Source organism: Muscardinus avellanarius (assembly GCF_963383645.1).
Source record: "Muscardinus avellanarius genome assembly, chromosome: 7".
NCBI classification, from domain to species: Eukaryota; Metazoa; Chordata; class Mammalia; order Rodentia; family Gliridae; genus Muscardinus; species Muscardinus avellanarius.
Genome location: NC_137793.1, coordinates 24,235,902 through 24,261,246, shown reverse-complemented (window position 1 = coordinate 24,261,246; position 25,345 = coordinate 24,235,902). Strand labels below are relative to the sequence as shown.

Here is a 25,345-nt window from a genome sequence, read left to right as displayed (position 1 = left end):
CCTACACGCACTCCCTGACCAGGAGCTGGCGCTCAGCTCCTGGTGACTAGATTCTCCAACCACAGAATAAGCCCTCGCCACAGCAAAGGCTCCACCCGGCTCCCTCTGATCCTGCTTTGTTCTGTTCTGTTTGCAGTCAGATGTTGGAACAGGGAATAAAGGCAAGGCCTGGTCACCTCCCCTGGTGTGGCACACAGCCAGAGCTTCCCCAGTGCAATGAGTAAGTCCAGCAAGGAGGTTCTTCTAGTCCATCCACTGTCCCTCCAGCCAGGGCCATGACGGGAGTGACCTCTGCCGATGGGTTCCTCGTGAGACAGCAGACTCACACAGGTAAGTGACTTGGCAGGGCTCCACTAAGGTGACCTCCGCCAAATATTTCATTCTGCCTGATGAAACAAACACTTTCAAGGGCAGCTATGTAATTAGATGCTGTTGGAAAACAGGGGACTCAAGTGTCTTATTTTCAAGGCACTGCACTACGTCCCTCTGATGTAGTGCTTTATTATTCTGTCCCTTCTTTCTACCTTTGTAATTATAAAAATTGTTTAAGCTTAAAAAAACAACAGGGGACTCAGTCTCAGGCAGGGTTGGATTTTAAATCTATGTCGAATATTCTGAGTGGCTCTAGGCAAACGACCTGACAATCCCTGAACCCAGCTCATTTATAAAATGCAGATCAATAATCTTTTTCTCAAGGGGTTAAGAATTTAAGATATGTCAGAGCTCTGGGCGGTGGCTGACAAGCAGATATCCAACAAACACTAGTTATTACTTTTCTTTCTCTGTGAGACAGTTAAAAATGTATTCAGCTGGGTGTGGTGGTGCACTGTAATCCCAGTACTTGGTAGGCTAAGACAGGAGGATCACATGTTCATGGCCAGCTCCAGCTACTTGGTGAGGCCCTCTGCAGCTTAGTGAGACCCTGTTTCAAAAAAAATATTGGCTAGGGGGTGTAGCTCAGAGGTAGAATACCACTGGGTTCAACTCCTAGTTAAAAAAAAAAATGTATTCAAAACCAGGCATAGTGGCACCCTTGTAATCCTAGTATTTTAGGAGGCTGGGACAGGAGGACTGCAGATTCACGGCCAACTTCAGCAACTTAGTAAGGCCCTGTACAATTCAGTGAAATCTTGTTTCAAAATAAAATATAAAATAGGGCTGAAGGTGTAGTACAGAGGTAGAATGCCCTGGGTTCATCTCTAGTGCTACCCCCCCCAAAAAAAAAAGCAAGCATTTAGGCCATGCAATGAGCTATAAGCCACTCACTTTACAAAGGCGTTTCTCACCTAGCACTGAGTCATCTGTCCCTGCCTCCTCTCCTGACCCCACTCCCTTGGCAGCAGGTGGATCCCCCCAGGTTTCCACCCCTACTGTACACACCCCATATAGAGCCCTGGGACAGTGAATGTGACACTTGAGTCATTCTCAGGATTAGACTGTGTCATGTCATACAGCAGGCTTTAAGAAACAGAGCCACTTCTGAGTGGGCCCGACCTAATCAGGTGAACTCTTAAAAGGGACAGGGCTCTTCTAGCCAAGACACGTGGAACCATGTGCATCGGTTCTGCATCACTGCCTCTCAGCTCACTGTACCCATCAATATGAGCTCAGGGATAAACAACCGAATTCCCTTATTTCTCTTTAAAGTGTGCACAAGAGGGGCTGGAGGCCCTGCAGGCTGGGGCAGGAGGCAAGAAGGTGTGGGTCTGAGAATATTCAGCAAAGCCTACATGGGCTTGGGCCCAGAACATGGCCTTCTTTGGCCTCAGCCTAGCAGTAACTTTTCTGCAACCCTCAAGACATGGAAACCAGAATCCTAGCAGCCAGCATGTTTTAAAAGCCTCCTGCTAGCCGGGCGTGGTGGCGCACGCTGGTAATCCTAGCATTTGGGAGGCTGAGACTGGAGGATTGCGGTTCGCGGACAGCCTCATCTACTAAGTGAGGCCCTCTGCAACTCAGTGAGACTCGGTTTCAAATTAAAAAATAAAAAAAATTGGGCAGAGGGTGTAGCTCGGAGGTCGAATGCCCCTGGGTTCCATCCCCAGACCCACAAAATAAATAAATAAATAAATACCTCCTGCTTACACTGGCACAGGGACCCCTGTGCCCAGGCCCTGGCATCTGCCCTCCTGATTGTACTCCAGAGTGGCCCATTACTGCATGTCCAGCAGCTCCAGGCCAACTCTGGCTGGATGAACCAGTGGAGGTCTCGGCTACCTAGTGGGCTGGATCATGCCTTCCCCAGTAAGAGCCAAATCCCTTCCAAATTTGCTCTTTCGTGGGTACCTCCCTCAACCCAAAGGTACCATAAAGAATTTCTATATATCTTACTTTTGTTTGTTTACTTTGCAGAGAGAGTTTTCTTATGCTGCCTAGGCTGATCTCCAACTCCTGGGCACGAGTGATCCTGTGGCCTCAGCCTCCTGAGTGGCTGGGACTGCAGGACTGCACCACCCCACCCAGTTTGTAGCATTCCATCTGCCAAATGATAAAGCCAGACTAAGAAAAATCGGCTTTTCCATATAGCAGGTCATTAATATGGTAGGCCAAGTGATTTGATTTTCCTTCCCCTGTGAACGAACACCTTAAATGTCCCCGTGAGAGACTCACTTTCCACATCTTGAGAGTATACACCAAACAGATGGGCTTGAGCACTGTTTTCAGACCTCACAAGACATGGGAAACTGCAAGCAAGCCAGCAGCCACCCAGTGTCATCTAATAAGAGCTTCACATCCAATCTCCCCAAAAAGAGGGGCCACAAAGGGTTATAGCAGACTCAAGAGAGAGGCTAGAAAAATCAATAGTCTCTAACCTAAGGACCAGGAAAGGAGAAAGTCACTAGGAACTAGCCTTTATGAAGGTTTGTTTGCAACTCAAATGCACACCAAGATGGTCTAAAACCACATACCGCCGGGGGTGTGGGGGGCACACACTTGAAATCCTAGTACTTAGGAGGCGCAGACAGGAGGATTGCAGGTTTGAGACCAGCCACAACACACTGAGGCTCTCAGCAACCTTATGAGACCCTGTTTAAAAAACAAATATAAAAAGAGCTGGGGATGTAGTTCAGAGGTAGGATGCCCCTGGGTTCAACCAAAATAAATTAAAAATAAATAAGTAAATGCCACATACCAAGAATTGTACTAATCCTAACCCGGGCATGGCCTTCACCTGGCCGAAGCAATGCCAGAGGAGGCACCTGCTTCACACCACGCCTCAAAGAAGCCACAGACATAGAGTTGAAGATCACAGTCAAACAGAACTAAACACACATGGGAACAAGACGCATGAGTAAGAGCTGGACAAGACCAGTGAGAGCAGAGACCGAGCTGCAAGGACTTTCATGATGAGATTAGCAGATTTGAACTATATCCACTAAACTGTTGGGAATTTTATTTTTGGTGCTATGAGTCAAACCCAGGGCCTTATACATGTTGGGCATATACTCTACCACTGAACTACACCTCTGGCCTTACTGTGTTCTAAGAAATAAGACATGCCGGGCATGGTGGCACATGCTTGTAATCCTAGCATTTGGGAGGCTGAAACAGGAGGATCATGATTTGAAGCCAGCTTCAGCTACTTACGTCCTTTGCAACTCACTGAGACTGTTTCAAAATAAAGAATAAAAAATAGGACTGGGGATGTAGGCCAGAGGTAGAATGTCCCTGGGTTCCATCCGCATTACCGAAAAAAAAAAAAAAAAAAAAAAAAAGGGCTTACAGAGAAATAAAAACTTGAATATTTAAAAAGTCAAAGGTGAAGTTATGGTTATGGCAATGTCAAAGTAGCTTGTATCTGACTATAGGCATCCTATAGTCTTTATAAACTAGACAAAATACTAAAAACAACTATTTGATGGTATCCAAGATCAGGAGTATAGTTCAGTGGTAGAACACTTGCTTAGCATGTGCAGCAGACCCTGGGTTTGATACCTAGCACCACCCAAAATAAATAAAGGTAGGCAGAAACTGTAGAGGATTTAACCCTTGAAACAAGAAACCATGCTAATACTTTATCTACTGGCTTGATGTGTCAAAAGATGAAGTTCAACTGGGCGTGGTGGGCACACTTGCAATCCCAGTGTTTGGGAGGCTGAGACAGGAGGATCGTATAGGTTCGAAGCCAGCCTCAGCTACTTAGTGAAACTGTCAGCAACTAGCAAGACCATTTCAAAAAAGAGCCGGGCGTGGTGGCGCACGCTTGTAATCCCCACGCTTGGGAGGCTGAGACAGGAGGATCGCACAGGTTCAAAGCCAGCCTCAGCTACTTAGTGAGGCTCTCAGCAACTTAGTGATACCGTATTTCCAAATAAAATATAAAATAGGTCTGGGAATATAGCCCTGAGGTAGAAAGCCTCTGGGTTCCATCTCCAGTACCACCACCAAAAAAAAAAAAAAAAAAAAAGGCAAAGTTCAGAGTTGTCACACAGCTGAAAATCAAATCAGAATGGAGTCCCAACACCTATGTTTAAATTTCTCTTAAGTTCCTTTTTTTTTTGGAGGGGGTGGTACTGGGGTTCCTGGAAGTCCTTCTATCTCTGGGCTACACTCCCAGACCTATTATTTTATATTTTTATTTGGAAACTGGGTCTCATAAGCCAGCGCGGCTGGCTTCGAACCTGCGCGATCCTCCTGTTTCCGCCTCCCAAGCGCAGGGATTACAAGCGTGCGCCACCACGCCCGGCTAAATTTCTCTAAGTTCCTAAGCCATGCGGGACACCGTGGTGGAGCGTGACAGTCGCCAAGCTGAAAAGGCAGAGTGGAAATTCCAACCCTAACCACCCCGGGGAGAAAGGGTGAGGAGTCTGAAGTTAGAGGGACCTGGGGGCACCCAGGCACTGGAAGGCAGAAGGGCCACGTCTTAACCAAACTCATCCTCATCTAAGGGCAAAATCGGAACTCACCTGCCCAACACAGTGTAAAATCAAAATTCTCAAGTCATTAAGCTGTCACTTAATTCTTACGTGATAGCTAGGAATATAACTTTTCTAGAGCTAAGTTTAACCTTTCTCAGAGGAATAAAGTTGAATCCAGGTTATTTATCACCTAAAATATCTCAAATTCAGTAAAAACACAGACATGCAAAACAAACAAACAAAAAAAAAAACTAAAACAAAATAACAACAAAAAACCACCCTCAAGCCCACAAACACAAAGAAATCTGACCAACAGTCAAGAAAAAAGAATCATCAGAAACGAATTCCAAGATGATCCAGATGTTAGAGTCAAAAGCAAGAACTTCACACCAACTGCTATAAATGTTTGAAGATATAAAAGAAACAAAATGGAGAGAACAGATAGAGAATCTCAAAAGATCAACCTATTAAGAAAAGTGGCTGGGTGTGGTGGCGCACGCTTGTGATCCCCGTGCTTGGGAGGCGGAGACAGGAGGATCGCGCAGGTTTGAAGCCAGCCGCGCTGGCGTAAGAGATCCTGTTTCAAAAATATAAAATAGGTCTGGGAGTGTAGCCCGGAGGTAGAAGGGCTTCCAGGAACCCCAGTACCTCCAAAAGAAAAAAGAAAAAAAAAAAAAAGAAAGAAAGAAAGAAAAAAAAAACGAAAAGTGAAAACTCTAAATCTAAAAAGTTGATATATCTGAGCTGAAAAATATCTCTAGATAAATTGAGCAGCAGACGGAAGAAGGCAGAATAGTCCATGAACCTAAAGATAGATGAACAGAAACTACACAATCTGAAGAAATGAGGGAAAAACATATTGGGGTGGAGGAGGGAGAGGTGGGCTCAAGGTGCAGCTTGGTGGTAGAGCGTTTGTCAACCCAGCGAGCGTGCGCGCGCATACACACACACACACACACACACACACACACACACACACACACACACACACACACAGAAAAAGGCCTGGCCCAAATCCTACATCTGCCTCTCCTCACCTCACTGTTAATGCAGTGACAGGACCCTGCCACAACACCTGCTCTTTATCCTCAGGGCATTTGCAGAAGCCCTGCCCCCCGCTGGTGCAGGGCTGATTCTTCCTCAGCAAGGCTTTCTGTGAGCGCCCTGAACACTTTCCTCCTATGGCCCTCACTGGTGTCTATCTCAGCACCTCCTCTGGCCCTGTAAAGCACTTTCTTTCTCTCTTTTCCACCTTATTTTTGCAGACCAAGAACAACTGTGCGCTGTGTTGTTAATCGCCCTTTACTCCAGGTCAGAGGTCTAGTTGTCCAATAAACAGCAAGGATGGGCACATAGTAGTTGCTCTATAAAATACCTACCAAGTCGGGCGTGGTGGCGCATGCTTGTAATCCCAGCATTCAGGAGGCTGAGACCGGAGGATTGTGGTTCGCGGACAGCCTCAGCTACTTAGTGAGGCCCTCCGCAACTTAGTGAGACCCTGTTTCAAAATAAAGAATAAAAAATAGGGCAGGGGGTGTAGCTCAGAGGTCAAATGCCCCTGGGTTCCATCCCCAGACCCGCAAAATAAATAAATAAATGAACAAATAAATAAATAAAATACCTCCCAAATAAATGCCAGGTAAAGGCAGATAACAAGGTACAAAGTAAATAACTATAAATAAGGGTAAAACAGGAAAAACCCAATGTAAGGAACAAGCTCGTGAGCTGAAGAACATGCTGCTTCCGAGTATCCTAAGGTGCTCCAAGCTAAAAGGACCACAGGCAGGGGCCTAACATTTCAAGAGCAAATTTGCGTTGCTCACTCTTCTCCAATATCGCTGCCACTACCTCCTTTTACAGCCAAATCAGGTAGGAGACATACAGAAAAACTGCCAATCTATGGACAGAGGCAGGCATCCCACTTCTACAAAACACGATTCCTGTCCTGAAGAAGCTCCAAAGCTGGAGATAAAGACAGAGGAGAGCTGACAGAAGACCACATGAAAGTCTTCAAAGATACAGGAGCCCATGGGAAGGCTCCCACTGGCAGCAGAGGGACAACCTCAGCTATTAAACTGGACTGCAGCCATCCGATATGTCTAAACATCACTATGACACCAACACAACGCCCAACCACACTCACCACTGGAAGATGCTGGGGACCAATTCATCATTCGGAAAACTGGTAAATACAGGGAACATCATACATACATCTTCCTTTCCTTTATAAATTATTTTTTAGTTAATTTGGATAACCAAAGAGTTGATGAAGTAAATCCCTACTTATGAATGCATTCTAATGAATGAATGAAAAATTACAAAAAAGAATATCAGCAATGATGCCAACAACACAAGAAAACCCAACACCACAGTCTACAACGACCCCCAAGCGAACACTCCACAACACTTATAAAATAGACCTGCCCCCAAATCGGACAGGAACCTGATCCAGTCTCTAAATGACTGCCAATTTATAGGAAACAGACTAGAACCTGTCAAAGACCAGACTCTGGAATATCGTAGGGCAAAACAATGCGGTTTTTCTATTATAATCCCCAGGGGCTGGGGATGTGGCTCAGTGGGACCTGAGCATGTATGAGGCCCTAGGTTTGATCCCCAGCTCTGCAAAAAGAGTGAAAAAAAAAAAGTTAAAAAACCAAAAAAGATGGTTTGTGGCAAAGTGGGACAAACCAGTAGTCCCAGCTACTCTGAAGGCTGGGATAGGAGGATCCCTTAAGCCCAAGGTTCAAGGCCAGCCTGAGCAATACAGCAAGACTCTGCTTCTAAAAAAACAAAACAAAAAACAAAAAACATGCTATATAGTAAGGAGAATCCCTGAAACTCACCAGCTTGAGGCTACTTCCTTGGAAAAAAAAAGTAGAGCACCCTGGGCCCAAACTGGCCTCTAGAGCCAGGACCTAAAATGCCCATCAAGGGAGGTGGGCTCAGCTGCACACCTACCAAGCGCTGGGTAGTAAGGCCAGCTCCTGTGGGCTGTGCGGGTGCTTGTGGGCCGGGCAGTGTGAGCAGGTGAAAGGTTAAGTGAGGGGAAATCTTTTGGAGTCACAACTGAACAGGTATTTGTGGGAATGAGCAGATGGAGAAACCTGTCTGGGCAGCAAAGAAATGGTTTGTGAGGAAAATGACTGGGCTTCTCTGCCTCTTGAACTGCCTGTCAGTTTCTCCGCATTAAAGAGTGCAGAAGGTTGTGTGTTCTGCTCTTTTGCTGTTATGTACATCCAAGGCCAAGATCAGGTGCCTAGTATACAGCAGACTCCATAAGTATATGTTGAGTGAATGCACTCTAATGTGGCCCAATAAAATACATGCTACAACAGCCTTGTAAGAAAATTCTGTTTATAAGGGACATACAGCTATTTGAATTAAAAATAAAAAAAACCACTGGTAATACTACTTTATATTTTTATTGGCCTCTATTCTAAGTTTTCACACATAGCATCTTATTCAAAACTCACAGAACACCCTACAACATAACTAAGCCAGGTGTTAGTCATCCTAGAAGAACCTATTCTGTATCACTCTGCCTCCGAGCTACATCCCAAGCAGTTTTCATTTTTTATTTTGAAACAGGGTCTCGCTAAGGTACTGAAGCTGGCCTTAAACCTATGATCCTCCTGTCTCAGCCTGCCAAGAACCAGGATTATAGGTACATACCACTGTGCCTGGCTCTGCTGAAATATTAACAGAAAAGAGGTGATACTGGGCCAGGCGTGGTGGCCCAGCATCTCAGCATTTGGGAGGCTGAAATAAGAGGGTCTTGGTTTGCGAACAGCCTCAGCTACTTAGTGAGGCCCTTTGCAACTCAGTGAGACACTGCTTCAAAATAAAGAATAAAAAATAGGGTTGGGGGTGTAACTCAGAGGTAGAATGCCCCAACATTCCATTCCCAGTACTGCTAAAGAAAAAAGAAAAAAAAAAAAGAATGCATTCCAAAGCCTGCCTTTGTTTAGGAAAGCCAAAGTTTCTTTGGGTGTGCCTTGCTTCAAAAGAAGTATTTTTGGAAACAGTCCATGTACTGCTTCCCATATGCTACAGGATAAGTCATAATAAAGCCTCTTTAAATGCTTAAAAGAATATTTTCAAGAAAACAGACTAGTACTCAACAGTAAAGTTTTCTTTTGTATTTCCCACTTACTTTACTGTAGAATTCCATTCCTTTGTAGAATAAGGTATGTAAAATATCTGGAGTCTGAGTTGCATCCATATTTTTCAGACAGGTATATTGCTAAAGCTTCCAAAGAAACAAAAACTGTTGGCTTTTTCCTCCCCAAAGGTTAGTTCTACCCAGCTCATCTCTCCATAAAATGGCCTCAGGAAAGCATTTAATGTTATGAACTATCTTTGTAACACCAATGGCAGTACAAACCCACTGTCAACATAAGGAGCACCAGTGCTTGGGGACAAAGGAGAAGTGGACTCATGTCTAGGCAGCAAGAGTTGTGAAGTCATTTTCCATCATATACACGTATTCATTTTATACTTGAAAATGAAAAGAAGAGATATGCCACTGGCTGGAAAGGTTTCTTATTTTAAAGAGGGTAACATAAAAATTGACCACATTTCGGAGATGAAGGCGAACCAGGCGTTCAAAGATTCCATTTTGGTTTATTCTCTAGTCATTCCTCTGCAATCATTTTCTAAGATACTATATCACCAAACTTATTGTTCACACTGCAGAGATCTTCAAAGCCATAAAAACAAAGGCCTTAGCCAAGGCATGATGGCGCATGCCTGTAATCCCAGGATTTAGGAAGCTGAGACAGGAGAATCACAGGTTCGAGGACAGCCTCAGCAAGCAGAGAAACTCTCATCAACCTAGTAAGACCCTGTTTCAAAATAAAAATATAATAGGACTGGAGTGTTGCTCAGAGGAATGGATCTCACTAAATTGTTGAGGCTGCCTTTAAACTTGCAATCCTATGGCCTCAGACTCCCGAAGCAGCTGGGATTACAGATGTATACCACCATAGCCAGTGTGCTAAAATGAAGGATTTTTGAGGTACATAACTTTGCTCTCATTTACTCTTTGGAGCCGAAGAGAGATAGCTTAATAATTCCTGCCATATGCTACGTGCTGAACTTTAAACTGGAGACTGAGGGGCCGGGATGTAACTCAGTGGCAAAGTGCCTGCTTTGCAGGTGCGGTACTCTGGGTTCGATCCAGTTCCAAAAAGACAAACAAACAAACAAACAACCCTTTAAAATGGAGACTGAGCTAAAAGTGCTGGGTGTGGTGGTGCACGCTTGTAATCCCAGTACTTGGGAGGCTGAGATAGAAGAATCAGAGGTTCACAGCCAGCCTCAGCTACTTAGTGAGGCCCTCCACAACTTAGTGAGACTATTTCAAAATAAAAATAAATAAATAAAATGAGCTGGGGGTGTAGCTCAGAAGTAAAATGCACCTGGGTTCCACCGCAAGTACCACCACCAAAAAAAAAAAAAGGACTAACCAAGCCAATTTTAGAAAGTGACATCATCTAAGCCTTAGCATTGACCCTTAATGTTAAACACTGCCATCATCCAGCACAATGTTTACGATATATTAAAATTCAGCTTCAAATATCTAAGGTTGCATTTAACAAGTGACTGATGACTGGCCAGATAGCCAAAGCATGTGGGAATAATGGATCAGTGGATTTAAATCCTCATGAAGAACTGGAATTTGACTCATCTCCATAAACTTCTTCCAAAAGCCTTAGTGCGGAAGCCCCCGGACATTGGGCATTCACAGATTCAGGGTCACAGTGGGAGAATTTCATCTCAGGGGAAGATGGAACTGCTGCTCCCTACCACACGTGGCCGCTAAACAATACTGTGGCTGCCGGGCATGGTGGCGCAAGCTTGTAATCCCCACACTTGGGAGGCTGAGACAGGAGGATCACTCGCTGGCTTAAGAGATCCTGTTTCCAAATTTAAAAAATAGGTCTGGGAGTGTAGCCTGGATGTAGAAGGGCTTCCAGGAACCCCAGTACCACCAACAAAACAAAACAAAACAAAACAATACTGGGGCCCACACCAGTCTTTTCCATGTTACTCAAGTATCAAGAAGCTAGAAAGCTCTCTCTCTCTCTCTTTTTTAAAGCGGTACTAGGAATTGAACCCAGGGGCATTCTACCTTGAAGCTACACCCCCAGCCAGATTTTATTATTTACTTGGAAAAAGGGTCTCACCAGGTTGCTGAGAGCCTCGCTACATTGCTAAGGCTGGCTCTGAACCTGCAATTCTCCTGTCTCAGCCTCTTGAGTACTGGGATTACAAGTGTGCACCATCACGCCTGGCTAAAGAAAGCTCTCTTTAAGAGAAGAGAATCAGATGGGCACAGTGGTGCACACCTGTAATCCCAGTACTTAGGAGGCTGAGATGGGAGGATCACATGTTTAAGGCCATTGCATGGTACTTTAGTGAGACCCTGTTTCAAAATAAAATATAAAAGAGGGCTGGGGTAGATTGCTCCAGTGAGATATGTAAGTAAAATGAGTAGAACTAAATACATCACAGTAGTAAAATATAAATTAGTATAATTATAATTTCCAGTTAATTATAAGCTTTACATTTGTGCCAATTATATTGAACTTGTACTCTGAAAAGAACAGAGCAGCTCTCACATAATATACTGGGCACTGGAAAAGTGTGATATTTTCAATCTGAAAATCTATTTCTAGATATTGCATGAAGGCCAAGCTCAAACAAACCAAACATGTAAATGGCATACATTAGAAATACCCAAAATAATTGCTCATTATTTTAGAAAAACTACTTAGAAGAGGCAATGTACTTACAAAAGATAGCAGCAAACTGAACAGGTTACCAACATGGTGATGATAACTCTAAAACAAAACAAAACAAAAACTGTAAATATCATTTGATAACTAGCAAGCTATGCGGGCACTAAAGAATGGTTCATATCCCCTTCTCAAGGTATCAAATAGCCACCGACTGTGCACCAAGAAAACGGACCTGACTCTGTTCAAATACCCAGTAGGCTACAGTGTGCCCAAAGTGGGACTTGGTATAAGCTTAAGTCCATAATTAAACATTTATTATTTAAAGGGATATGTATGCTGGGCGTGGTGGCGCACGCTTGTAATCCCCGCGCTTGGGAGGCAGAGACAGGAGGATCGCGCAGGTTTGAAGCCAGCCGCGCTGGCGTAAGAGACCCTGTTTCCAAATTTAAAAAAAAAAAAAAGGGATATGTACTGATGTCACAGCTTGGACATCCAATCCAAATTCAACTGAACAGAAAAGTCTGTAGTGACAGGTTTTTTAAAATTTTTTTTTGTGGCAGTAGGGATTGAACTCAGAGGCATTCTACCTCCAAGCTACACAGCCCTATTTTATTTTTAATTTGAAACAGGGTCTAATTAGGTTGATGAGAGTCTCGCTACTTGCTGAGGCTGTCCTCAAACCCAATTCTCCTATCTCAGCCTCCTAAGTACTGGGGTTATAGGCATGCACCACCACGCCTAGCTTTGTACCGAGTTTTGACACAAGTAATGACCCTATTTGGTTCTGTTCTCCTCAATGAATTAACTTATGCTCTAAAACTATGCTCTCTAGCATTGACTCTGCCCATCTTTATTCATGTCTGAAAAGTTAAATGTGGATCTCTGATCAGCTGAATTTCATCATTTTTGAAACAGAACTCATGATATCCTCTTCCCAAAAGCTTCCCTTCTAAATCTCTTCCTGCCCTGGGCGAGGGGTATGGCTCAGGTAAGTGTATGGGTTTAGCAGGAGCCAGACCCTGAGTTCAATTCTCCCCACAAAAATGGAAAAACAAAACAAAACACCTCACCCCTAGAAGCAGCTCTGCCCTTCCCACTCATGTGACCCGCCCTTACACCTCTCTTCTTTGTCTCATGCCTCCTCTGCACCCTCAGTCACCAATGTCGTGGACTCGTCCTTTAAGGACCTTTTCCCCAGGTGAATCTCTTGCTTTCCAGACCCACTGTTAGTAACAAAAATTCACCCAGTTGTCTTGGCTAATTTATTGCTGGCAGACTCAAAGTTTATTCCTTAGCCGGGCAAGGTGGTGCACGCCTGTAATCCCAGCATTTGGGAGGCTGAGACAGAAGGATCGCACAGGTTCGAAGCCAGCTTCAGCTATTTAGAGTGAGGCCCTTTGCAACTCAGTGAGACCCTGTTTCAAAAATAAGAACAAAAAAATAGGGCTGGAGGTGGTGCTCAGAGGCAGAATGTACCTGGGTTCCATCCCCAGTAACACACACACAAACACACACACACACACACACACACACACACACACACACACACGTTTATTCCTTTCATTATATCATTCTCCAGTTTAAGACCTTCTAACGGCCCTCTATCATCCACAAGAGTGGTTTCCAAAGAGGGCAGAGTCATCCATTCAACAGCTGAGTATCCAGGTTGGACCCGGCTCTGGGGAAGGAGCAGGGAACAGAACAGATGAAAATGTCTACACCAGCCTCGTTTCCCTGCTAGTGGAGGGAACCGAAAATAAATGGATAAACAATGCACAAACAACGATGGTCATGCTGATGGTGAGCAGGTGCTAATGGAAAATAGAGCAGGAAGGGGAGCCAGGGCATTGGGGGCTGGAGGCAGCAAGCCTGCAGGCCAGCCAGTGCGGTGGGCCTGGACAGCGGACACTAAGGCTTGAGGTGAGAGGGACCCGGTGCTGGAGGAAAGGACGCTGCGAGGCTGAAGCAGAGCTCAGCAGAGGTGAGGGCAGAGGGCTGTCACAGAGGAGCCAGGGAAAGCACTCAGGGGGAGAGGGAAGATGTTTGGAAGGAGGTGAAGAGAACCAACAAACTCTGATCCAAACACTAATAAGATCTCTGCGTTGGCTACAAACAGATCAGGGAAGGGCAAAGGGAAAAGCAGATGGATCAGTTGGGGGAAAACTGTGGGTAGAAGTGTAGGGAGCAGGAGCTGGTCAGATTCTAAATATATTTGTGGAACTAGGTGCAGTGGCACACACCTGTCATCCCAACACTTGGGAGGCATCCAACCCAAGACAGGAGGATCGCAGGTTCAACGACGGCATCAGTAACTTAGTAAGACCCTCAGCAACTTAGTGAGACCCTGTTTCAAAATTAAAAAATAAAAAGGGCTCGGGGTGTAGCTCAGAGCCCCTGGGTTCAATTCAAAGTAACCATAAATAAACAAATAAATAAATAAATAAATAAATAAATCTTGAAGGCAGATTCTTAAAAGTATCTAATTTATATATTACACTCACAACACACAAATGGGTATGAGGGTTTGTGCCGAGAGTGCTTGACAGTTACAAGATAAAACTGAAGCCCTATAGAATCAAGCTCAGCTCCTCACTTGTGATCAAAGCCCTGCATTCATCTTCTTTCCCTTCCCTCCCTCAATCCTTCATTCCCAAAGGCAGGCGCCTTCACCATCTCCCAAACACATCATGTTTGAGGCTCTTGGCTCATCTTTCCCCAGTCCTGTGCCCCAACCTAGGATCCCTTCACTGTCCTCTCTCCTCCCCAAAAAGATCATCTCAGAAGCTCAAACAGCTGAGGCTCTTTTGTATTATGCACTTTAAAAAAATTAATAGCTACCTATAAAAGCTCTCTCGTATGTCAGGGGTGGCGGCACATGCCTGTAATCCTAGTACTTGGGAGGCTGAAACAAGAGAACTGCAGTTCAAGGTCTGCCTCAGTAACTTAAACCTTGATTCAAAATAAAAAATCAAATAGGGCTGGGGGTGTAGCTCAGAGGTAGAAGACTCTGGGTTCGATTCCCACTACCACCACCAAAAAAACCCCCCAAAACCTCCCTCATTAAAATATCAGCTCCAATCTGCTTCTTAGGAGCTATATTTAAGGGTAAAGAGGCAAATACTAATATATCAGTTTTTTTTAAATCTAGGTGGAAGCATATGGTGTACTCACTGTTAATGTACTTTTCTGTATGTTTGACAATGGTGATGAAAAATTGGAGCTGAGTGAACTCCTGTACATTAATCTCCGTTCTTTGCTCCTATTCCCTTCTCCCTGTCTGATAAAGGAATCACTAAAAAACAAAACACACAAACAAAAAACAAAGAACGGAAGCTTTTAGAGAACCTGTGGATTACTAAAGAAGCAGACCAGGAAGAACAGGAATGGTCAGGAAAACTGACCTCAGGCAGGCATAGACCTGACTTAATCTCACCCTTTCTCAGTTGCAAGAAAGACTGACAGGGGCTTGCTTTGAGCTATCCACAGAGGAGCTGCCCCTGTGGCCTTCCCCCAACTCATCAGGGCCTGACAACCTCCTAGTCATCCAAGTTTCCACACTGTGGTGTGCAGGCGTCTCTCAAGAAAGAGATGTCACATCAAAATCCTTTCTGCCTTCCTCTCTTCTTACACAGTTACTATACTTATCTCCTAAATGATGTTTTTAATTTCTTAAATCTCAAATGCTTCCTCCGGTATTAAAAATTTGCCACATGAAACAGTTCAGCTTCTTCGGGTGTTTAAAAAAATCTGACTCGCAATCTTTTCTAGAGGTAAAAGGGAACTAGTACTAATTCAGTACTAACGTTGTCCCCCCCCCCTTTTTTTTTACAATGAGGAAATGGGAACATGGAAAAGTCAACTAAACCCTCCAAGGTCATACAGATCACCCACTCAGAAGCAGTGTTTGTCAAAGTGTAATCATGTAACTCCTAGAAGACAGTCTCCAGACCTGCTCAATCCTGCCAAGAGCAGGAAATACAAGGACTGTGGTGGAGGCTGTGAACTGGACTCAGATAATATATCACTAGCAGGTGAAATACCAGAATCATTATACTAGGGCAAGAACCCAGTAGAAAGAAGAGAGGATAATAGGTGTGGCATCAGAGCCCAAGGGTGGGGAGCAGTCTTTAAAAACAGAGTGGGGGCTGGGGTGTAGCTCAGTGGCACAGCACCCCACATGCCCACATCACCATGGGTTCAATCCCCAGCTCCAAAGAGAGAAAGGAGTGGTGAGCGCCACCAGCATTAAAGAAAGGGTTTTGTCAGGACAAGACTGGAATGGCAGTGGAGTAATCAAACACAACAAAGATATGAATACAACAACGAAGCATTCTGATTTTGCTGTCTCAAACTCCAGTAAGAAAAGTCTAACTAAAGTTGGTTTACATAAATTGTTTAAATAATCCCACAATTCTGACACTCTACATCAACTACCAAGTCAGGCAGGATAGCCCAGGCCTCTGTCCCACCCTGCTACTTGGGAGGCTGATAAGGCAAGAAGATGAGCTCAGAGACCAACCTGTGCAACACTGGGAGACCTTGGTTTAAAAACAAAGTCAAAAACAAATTCATCTACCATTTTTTCATTTTAAAAATGTCTGGTTTATTTTTGGGCTAACAGAAGTAACAGGTATAAAGGCAAGTCTGAACTAGAGAACAAAAGGGGCTCATGTTCCAAAATGGAAATAATATAATCCCCCTGCCTTGAACCAAGGCTATACAGTACTCTGTCAACAGATAGTTTTGAGTGCTTATTGTGCATGTGAGAGACTGTGAAACTAGGTACTAAGAAGCCACCAATTGGGTTCAAGGATTAAAGCAAACAAGTATTTCTGACAAACTGTGACTTCAACTTTTACTCCCACATGATCTTGAGCTAAGAAAAAAAAAAAAAAAAAAGAGCAAAAGAGGAACCAGAAAACTGTCCCAAAGTTCCTTAGAAGATTAGGCTCTACTTCACACTATACTTAAAGAGTCTACTTCTAAAACGGAGGGGGGAAAAACCCACTTCACAAATAAGCCTAGAATAAAAAAATATTTCTGGTCCAATCCTTCCAAGCACTTGTTATGCTCACACAGGAGACCTGGAGCGCCCTCCGAAAGGTATGACGCAGGGGTTTCTAAACAATACCTCCAGCCCTGGGCAAGGCATCTATCTCCCTTAGATCTGGCCCCAGCCCGGCCTGGTGCCCAGTGATGCAGGCCTGCGCTCGGCGCCGTGGAACAGGCTTGTTCTGTTCGCAAATGCGACAGCCCGGGAGGGCCATCTCTGTTTTCTTTAATTCGATCATTTAGAGTGTAGGCGAGGAGGCCTCAGCGAGGCAGGTCGAACCGGGCGAAGGCGGCTGGGGACCGACCCAACTTCTCCTGGAGTCGGTGTAGACTGATCTCCGACCGCGCCATCCCAGCTCAGGGGTGTAGAACCTCCCTGAGGCGCCTTCCAGGACCCCGCGCTCCCGGAGCCGCAGCGACGCGGGCCGGGCCGGGCCGGGCCGGTTGGGAGCGGGGCAGGCCGCCCTCCCGCGGCCCCGCACTTACCCCCGATTGGGGCCCTTGGGGATGAACCAGGGCACCAGCAGCCCGACGAAGCCCCAGAACACGCTCATCACGATGAGGGGCACCGTGAGCCCGTGGTACGCCATGGTCGCCTCCCGCGCCGCGCGCCGTCCCACCCGGAAGTGTCAACACCCGGCCGCGTGACCGCGCGCAGAGCTCCGCCCCGCCCCACGTGACCAGCGCAGGCCCCGCCCCGCCCGGGCCCCGCCCTCACCTGCTAGTCCCTGGGCGCTGGCTCAGCTCTGCACCGAGGGCCCCCGCAAAGCCTTCGGATAAAAACTTCAGCCATTTTAAGTACAAAGAGTATTGTTATCTACAGCTTTATTTACTTCTCATGCAGCAGACTTGTGCAGGGAGCTTAGCAACAGAAGTGGCCGCTCTGATTCCTGGGTACCACGCACCGGCCATGCACCTGCCATTGGATCCTGCATTGCAGCCAATGAAGAAACGGAGGCCCAGGGAGGAAGTTAAGAGCCTTGACCACAGTCACTGCAGTAAGCAGTAAGGGCAGGATTCGACCTCTGCTGACCGGATTTTCGGAGGCCAGATTTCCTAACTAACAACTTGTGCAATTGTACGTCTAGCGCACTGTGCAGGGTTCTGGGGTTACAGAGTACCTCAGACACTCTGGGGGCAGGATGGACCTGCAGATAAGCCACTTAATGCGGCCAGTCGGGAGAGTGGTTGGTTGTGTCCGCATCACCAGTGACTTTCCACTTCTGCCACTTTTTATTTATTTATTTATTTATTTATTTATTTATTTATTTATTTATTGGTGGTACTGGGAATGGAACCCAGGGGCCTTCTACCTCCAGGCTATAATCCCAGACCTATTTTATATTTTATTTGGAGACAGGGTCTCTTAAACCAGCTGAGGCTGGCTTCGAACCTGCACGATCCTCCTGTCTCAGCCTCCCGCGCGGGGATTACAAGCATGTGCCACCACACCTGGCTATTCTGCCACTTTTTAGCTGAGCTTCAAGAGTAGGAATTAAGCACAAGAGTAAGGAGATGACACAATGGAGTTTCTAATGCTTGCTTAGGATTTTCACAAATGTTAATTATTGGAGACATCCAGAAACCAGATGGAAAGCGGATCTATCAACTAAATCCACTGTGCTTTACTGTGAGTCAGCTCCCTGTAACGGCCACCGTTTCCTACTTGGTTCCTGTCTTCAGCAAGTAGAATAGGTTCTTGAATTAAATGGGATTTAGACCAACAGTCTTCAACATCTGCACCAACTTTTCAAACATGATTGTACATCTTTGGCTGACCACTGATGCAGGAAACTTGTCTTTATGATCTTATTGCTTAGTGAAAAACTTAGCTCAGCAGAAATACCATTGTCCTTAAATTCCCGTCCAAGAACTACCTTCTCCAAGACCCATTTCTTCCTGTCAACATATCTGAGTTTGTGTGTACAACTTTTTTTTTTTTCAGTACTGATAAGCCCAGGGGCATTCTACCTCCAAGCTATACCCCCAGCTCTATTTTTTTTTATTCGTGTGTGTGTGTGTGTGTGTGTGTGTGTGTGTGTGTGTGTGTTACTGGGGATGGAACTCAGGGGTGTTCTACCTCTGAGCTACACACCCCAGCCCTATTTTTTATTCTTTATTTTGAAACTAAGTCTCACTAAATTGCAGAGGGCCTAACTAAGTAGCTGCGGCTGGCCATGAACCCACCATACTTTTGTCTCGACCTCCCAAGTACTGGGATTACAAGAGTGTGCCACCATGCCTAGCCTTGTGTGCACATTTTACCCAAGCCTCTGCTTCTTGAGGACACTGTTTAACTGTGTTTTGCTTCCAAGAGCACATTATACGTATTATGTGCTCAGTAACCAAACACAGTGGCACATGCCTGTAATCCCGGCGACTCAGTAAGCTGAGGCAGGAGAATCACAAGCTTGAGACCAACCTGGGCAATTTAGTAAAAATAAATAATAAAAGAGCTGGGGATGTACTTCAGTGGTAGAGAATCCCTCGGCTTGATCCCCAGTACCTCAAAAAGAAAAATTTAAAAAGCAAGGTCAGCCAGAACTAAATTAGAGAAAGTTGACTCTTTCTCCCCTCTGTCTCTGTCTCTCTTTCTGTAACGGGAATTGAACTCAGGGCCTTGCATGTGCCAGGCAAGTGCTCTATCATTGAGCTTTTTTGTTTTAGTTTTTTTTTTTTTTTTGGATAGAACCCAGGGGCATTTGACCTCCCAAGCCACACACCCCCCATTTTTTTATTCTTTATTTTGAAACAGAGACTTGTTAAGTTGTGGAGGGCCTCACTAAATGGCTGAGGCTGTGGGCAAACTGAGATCCTCCTTTCTCAGCCTCCCAAAATGCTGGGATTACAAGCTTGTGCCACCACGCCCGGCTTTTTTTGTTTTAATTTTGAGACAAGGTCTTGTTAGGTTACTCAGGCTGTTCTTGAACTTGTGATCTTCCTGCATGACACCTGGCCCAGCCCGTTTTTTATTCACTTAAGTATGGTAAAATACACATAACCATAAAATCTGCCACCTTAACCATGTTTACGTATATAGCTAATTACATATACACGGTTGTGCAATTGATCTCTAGCACATTTGCACACCCACTAAGCAATGGCCTTTCATTTTCCTTAGCCCCAGCAACCACCATTCTACTCTCGAGCTCTATGAGTTTGACACACTATTTGCCCCTCTAAGAAGGGCCACAGCACTCGTCCTTGGTAACTGGCTCATTTCACTCAGCAAGATGTCTTCAAGGTTCATCTGCCTTGTGCTTGTGTCAGTGTCCTGCCCTTTTTTAAAAATTTTTTTGCAGTACTGGGGGTTGAACCCAGGGGCATTCCACCTCTAAGCTACACCCTAGCCCTGTTTATTTTATTCTTTTATTTATTTATCCGTGTGTGTGTGTGTGTGTGTGTGTGTGTGTGTGTATGTGTGTGTGTATGTGTTACTAGGAATGAAATCCAGGGGCATTCTGCCTCCAAGCTACACCTTCAGTCCTATTTTTTAATTCTTTATTTTGAAACAGGGTCTCACTAAATTGCAGAAGGCCTCACTAAGTAACTGAGGCTGTCCGTGACTGTGATCCTCCTGTCTCAGCCTCCCAAATGCCGGGATTACAAGCATGTGCCACTGCACCCGGCCTATTTTTTTATTTTTTATTTTGAAACAGGGTCTGACTAAGTTTCGGAGGGCCTCACTAAGTTGCTGAGGCTGGCTTTGCACCTGTGATCCTCCCGTCTCAGCCTCCCAAGTACTGGGATTATAAGAGTGCACCTCCACGCCCGGTTGTGTCCTTGCCTTTTAAGCTTGAATAATATTCCACTGTATGTACAGACCATATTTTATCTATTCATCTGTCTATAGACCTTTTGGTTCCTTCCACTTTTTGGCTATTGTGAAATATCTTCCACTTCATTGTTGTTGTTATTGTTATTACTATTCATATTATTATTTGTGGTGCTGGGAATTGAACCTAGAGGCATTCTACCTCCAAGATACACCCCCAGCCCTTTTTGTTTGTTGGTTTTGAACAAAGTTGCTGAGGGTCTTTCTAAACTGCTGAAGCTATCCTTGAACCTGTGATCTTCATGTCTTAGCCTTCTAAGCACTGGGATTACAGGAGTCTGCCACCATTCCCAGCTTATTATTATTATTACGGTACTGAGAATTGAGCCCAGGGGCAGTCTATCTCCAAGCTACACCCTCAGCTCTTTCTTTAAAAATAACATTTATTTTGCTGGGCGTGGTGGCGCACGCTTGTAATCCCCGCCCTTGGGAGGTGGAGACAGGAGGATCGCGCAGGTTCGAAGCCAGCCGCACTGATTTAAGAGACCCTGTTTCCAAATAAAAATATAAAATAGGTCTGGAAGTATAGCCCGGAGGTAGATGGGTTTCCAGGAACCCCGGTACCACCAAAACAAAACAAAACAAAACAACAACAAAACCATTTATTTTGAAGCAGAGTCTCACTAAGTTGCCAAATTGCTGAGGCTGGCTTTGACCCTGTGATCCTCCATCTCAACCTCTCAAATACTGGGATTACAGGTGTATGCTGCCTGGCTCCATTTCTTAAATAAATGCAAATATATATTTTTTTTATCTCAAATTGATCTGTGTAAATAGAGTGTCGGAGTGTCTAACCCTAGCTTTGTTTTCTCTTCTTCTTCTTGGCATTTTACCTCTGAGCTAAACCCTTTTTATTTTGAAACGTGGTTTCACTAAGTTGGTGTGTGCTAGCCTCAAACCTGCCATCCTCTTGTCTCAGCCTCTCAAGTACTGGGCTCATAGCCTTCTTCCTTCCTTCCTTCCTTCCTTCCTTCCTTCCTTCCTTCCTTCCTTCTTTCCTTCCTTCCTTCCTTTTTTTAATTCCTTATTTTGAAACAGGGTCTCACTAAGTAGCTGAGGCTGGCCATGAACCTGGATCCTCCAGTCTCAGCTTCCCAAGTACTGAGATTACAAGGGTGCACCACCATGCCAGGGTTCATAGTCTCATTTTCTAGGCAGCCTTTTCAAGAAGATGCCAGGGAGCACAGGGATGGGGCTCTCCAGACACCAGTTCTACCTAAATCTCTGTCCCATCCTCTGTGAAATGAGAAGTCTTTAATCTCACTCAGTATTATATTTATGGGCTAGTATTGGCCAAGAGCTCCCCCTATCAGTTAATCTACCAAAATACTAGATCACACATTCAAAATGGAAACTGGGTAGGGCCGGACATTGCAACCCAGTGACCTACAAAAAGAACAAACACTGCCCTCGAGGTGCTTAAAGTCGTCAGGAACTAAACCAGGCTCTGGGCAGTGGTTCAAGGGCCCCTGGAGAGTCCCCAGACACTGCTGGCAGGTCTGGAGGACTTCCTTTCAAATGATGAATCTGTGTGCTACTCCATCCAAAACAACATACCACAACAGACGAAGGCAAAAGCACTGTGAAATAAAGTCTTCTATTAGGCCAGATATTGAGGACTTGGGCAAAATTGTAGCACACCACCATTCTTCCCACTACATTTTTTTTTTTTTAGAAAAGATACTAATTTTCCATAAAAATGTTATTTATGTTAACATGTTCTGGTTTTACCAGTCCCTCCCACCCCCGGTACTGAGGATGGAACCCAAGGGCATTCTACCTCTGAGCTATACCTCCGGCCCTATTTTTTTATTCTTTATTTTGAAACAGGGTCTCACTGAGTTGCAAAGGGCCTCACTAAGTAGCTGAGGCTTTCTGTAAACTGCAATCCTACTGTCTCAGCCTCCCAATGCTGGGATTACAAGCGTGCGCCACCACACCTGGCTCTACCCACAGTTCTTTTTATTTGTTTATTTGTTTTGTTTTGTTCCAGCATCCAAGAGGCTGAGACAGGAGGATCACGGTTTGTGGACAGCCTCAGCTACTTAGTGAGGTCCCTTGCAACTCAGTGAGACCCTGTTTCAAAATAAGGAATTAAAAAATAGGGCCGGGGGTGTAGCTTGGAGGTAGAATGCCCCTGGGTTCCATCCCCAGCACTGCAAAAATAAAATAAAATAAAATAAAATAAAATAAAATAAAATAAAATAAAAATTTTTTAAAATGAATTTAAGTTGGGCGTGGTGGTGCAAACCTATAATCCTAACACTTGAGAGGCTGAGACAGGAGGATTGCAGGTTTGAAGACAGCCTCAGCAACTTCAAAATAAAAAATAAAATAGGTCTGGGGGTGTAGCTCAGAGGTAAAACATCACTGGGTTCAATCTCCAGTATCACACAACATTAAATTAAATTAAAATGAACTTAAAATAACTTCATCAAATTGGAAATGGATCCACCAAATGATCCAGCCATTCCTGGCTACCTTTCCAATGAGACAGAAATCAGAGAATTACAGTAATAGATGCATACTCATGTTCAGAGCAGCACAATCCACAACAGCCAAACAATGGAATTCTACTCAGCAATAAAGAACAAAATTATGTCATTTGCAGGAAAATGGATGGACCTGGAGAGCCTTGCATTAGGTGAGATTAGCCAGTCACAGAACGTGGAGGGTCCTATGTTTTCTCCAATATGTGGAAGCCAGGGAGCAATGGGGTACCACAGGGACTCCAGATGATGGAGGAGAAACTGCAATGGAGCCAGGGAGGTGGGCAGGGGGAAGAGGAGGGAGAGAAGGGAGGATCATGAAGGAATGACCTCCACTGATATTATTTATTTATTTATTTATTTATTTATTTATTTATTTATTTATTTATTTATTTTTTGGTGGTACTAGGGTTCCTGGAAGCCCTTCTACCTCCAGGCTATACTCCCACGGGCTACACTCCCAGACCTATTTTTTAACTTTATGTGGAAACAGGGTCTCTTAAGCCAGCGAGGCTGGCTCCGAACCAGCGCGATCCTCCTGTCTCTGCCTCCCAAGCAAGGGGATTACAAGCGTGTGCCACCACGCCTGGCGACTTCCACTGATATCATATTTTGTACATGTATGAGAATGCCAATGTCAGTCTCAATACTCTGTATGTATTATGTGCATGTGTGTCACTATAACTGATTTACATATGATGTGAGACTACAATGTACCAATAAAATAACTTCGTCAAAATTTGTTTTAATTTCTGATATGGCAAAAATATATATATTTTTTGGTGTGGTACTAGGTATGGAACCTAGGGGCATTCTATCTCTAAGCTATACCCCCAGCCCTATTTTTTATTTTATTTTTTATTCTTTATTTTGAAACAGGGTCTCACTGAGTTGCAGAGGGCCTCACTAAGTAGTTGAAGCTGTCCGTGAACCGTGATCCTCTTGTCTCAGCCTCCCAAATGCTGGGATTACAAGCGTGCACCACCACGCCAAGATTGGCAAATATTGATAGATATAACCCACATAAATGTAAGCTCCTTGGTCCTCAATAACTTTTAAACGTGCTTGCAGTTCTCAGGACCAAAAAGTTCGAGAAGTGCTACTAGAGGAAAAGACTCAGAAGTAATTCTAATCATGTAGCAGTCAGTTGAAGAGTCCCCCTTCCCTAAGCTAGGTCCTGTCCTATAAGTAAAAATGGGCATGTAATAAATAAATGAAATAAAAATTTAAAAATCCAGGCATGCAAATCACAAAGCAATGGAGGCATAAAGCTCCTTTCCAATAATTTAGAAGATTAGATGTTTCTAGAGACACTGGAAATCTGGGCAGGAGTCACTGCTCATTTGCCTGCAACATGTGTGCGCCACGTGCTCTGTAGACGCCACCACAGCAGCCACCATTTCTTGAGTGACTGCCATGTGACAGACATTGGATGAGGTGCTCTGAATTACCTGTTTCATTGAATGCTCATGATGGTATAAAATAGAGATATTATTAAACCCCACTGGATGAACCAAGAAAGAGAGGCTGTGATCTGCCAGTCGCCAAAGTGTAGCTGCAGTAAACAAAGAGAACCAGAAGATGAATGTGGGTCTTTGTAGCTCCTGTTCTTCCCACCGGGTTCCTCCAACTTCAAACAGTAAGTGAGCATACCCAAAAGCCCAGATTATAGACAGCTTTGCCATACAGACCAGTCTACGGTATAAGGTGAGAGCTTTGTCAGCCTGTTCCAGAATGAGCTGCCCTGGGAGAAACATGCAGGTTCTCAGGCAAGCCTCTTTGAAATCAAGTACCATGACAATCATTCGATATTTGGGGTTCGTAACGTTTCACTTTGGTCACATAGCCCAATGGTAAATCAGCTGTGGGCACACTGTGTAAGTCTCTGAATCAGGTGACATTTAGATTAATTATGTTGTTCTAATTGATCTGGTCTACACGAACACTGGAAGTCTTGTTCACATAACTAAAAGGACAAGCGTGATTGACCATGCATGTACATATGGGTCTCCATCTACTATCTACTAAGAGTCTTTCTTCCTTTCTTCCTGAGAGCCCGCCTATCTTACTACAACTGAGCTACATACCCAGTCCTTATACTACTTATTTTATTTTTTTGAAGTACTAGGGGTGGAACCCAGGGGCTTTTCTACTTCCGGGCTATACTATGCCCAGGCCTCTTTTATACTTTATTTGGAAACAGGGTCTCACTAAGTTGCTGAGAGCCTCACTAAGTAACCGAGGCTGGCTTCGAACCTGTACGGTCCTCCTGTCTCAGCCTCCTAAGCACTGGGATTACAGGCATGTGCCACCATGACTGGCTATACTAATTTTAAAAACACTGATTAAGCCAGGCGTGGTGGC

At 44.7% G+C, this 25,345-nt stretch overlaps 1 protein-coding gene across 1 annotated transcript in view; it reads right to left on the bottom strand.

Moving 5' to 3' along the window:
- Positions 1-17,247, bottom strand: part of ATP6V0E1 (ATPase H+ transporting V0 subunit e1) — a gene marked incomplete at its 5' end in the record, with an annotated part of 30,015 nt that extends 12,768 nt beyond the window's left edge. Inside the window, 2 exons of the mRNA XM_080699405.1 lie at positions 11,660-11,707; positions 17,144-17,247. Coding sequence (XP_080555531.1) covers positions 11,660-11,707; positions 17,144-17,247 — 152 coding nt within the window. The remainder of the gene's footprint in view (positions 1-11,659; positions 11,708-17,143) is intronic.
- Between the last annotated feature and the right edge of the window lie 8,098 nt (positions 17,248-25,345).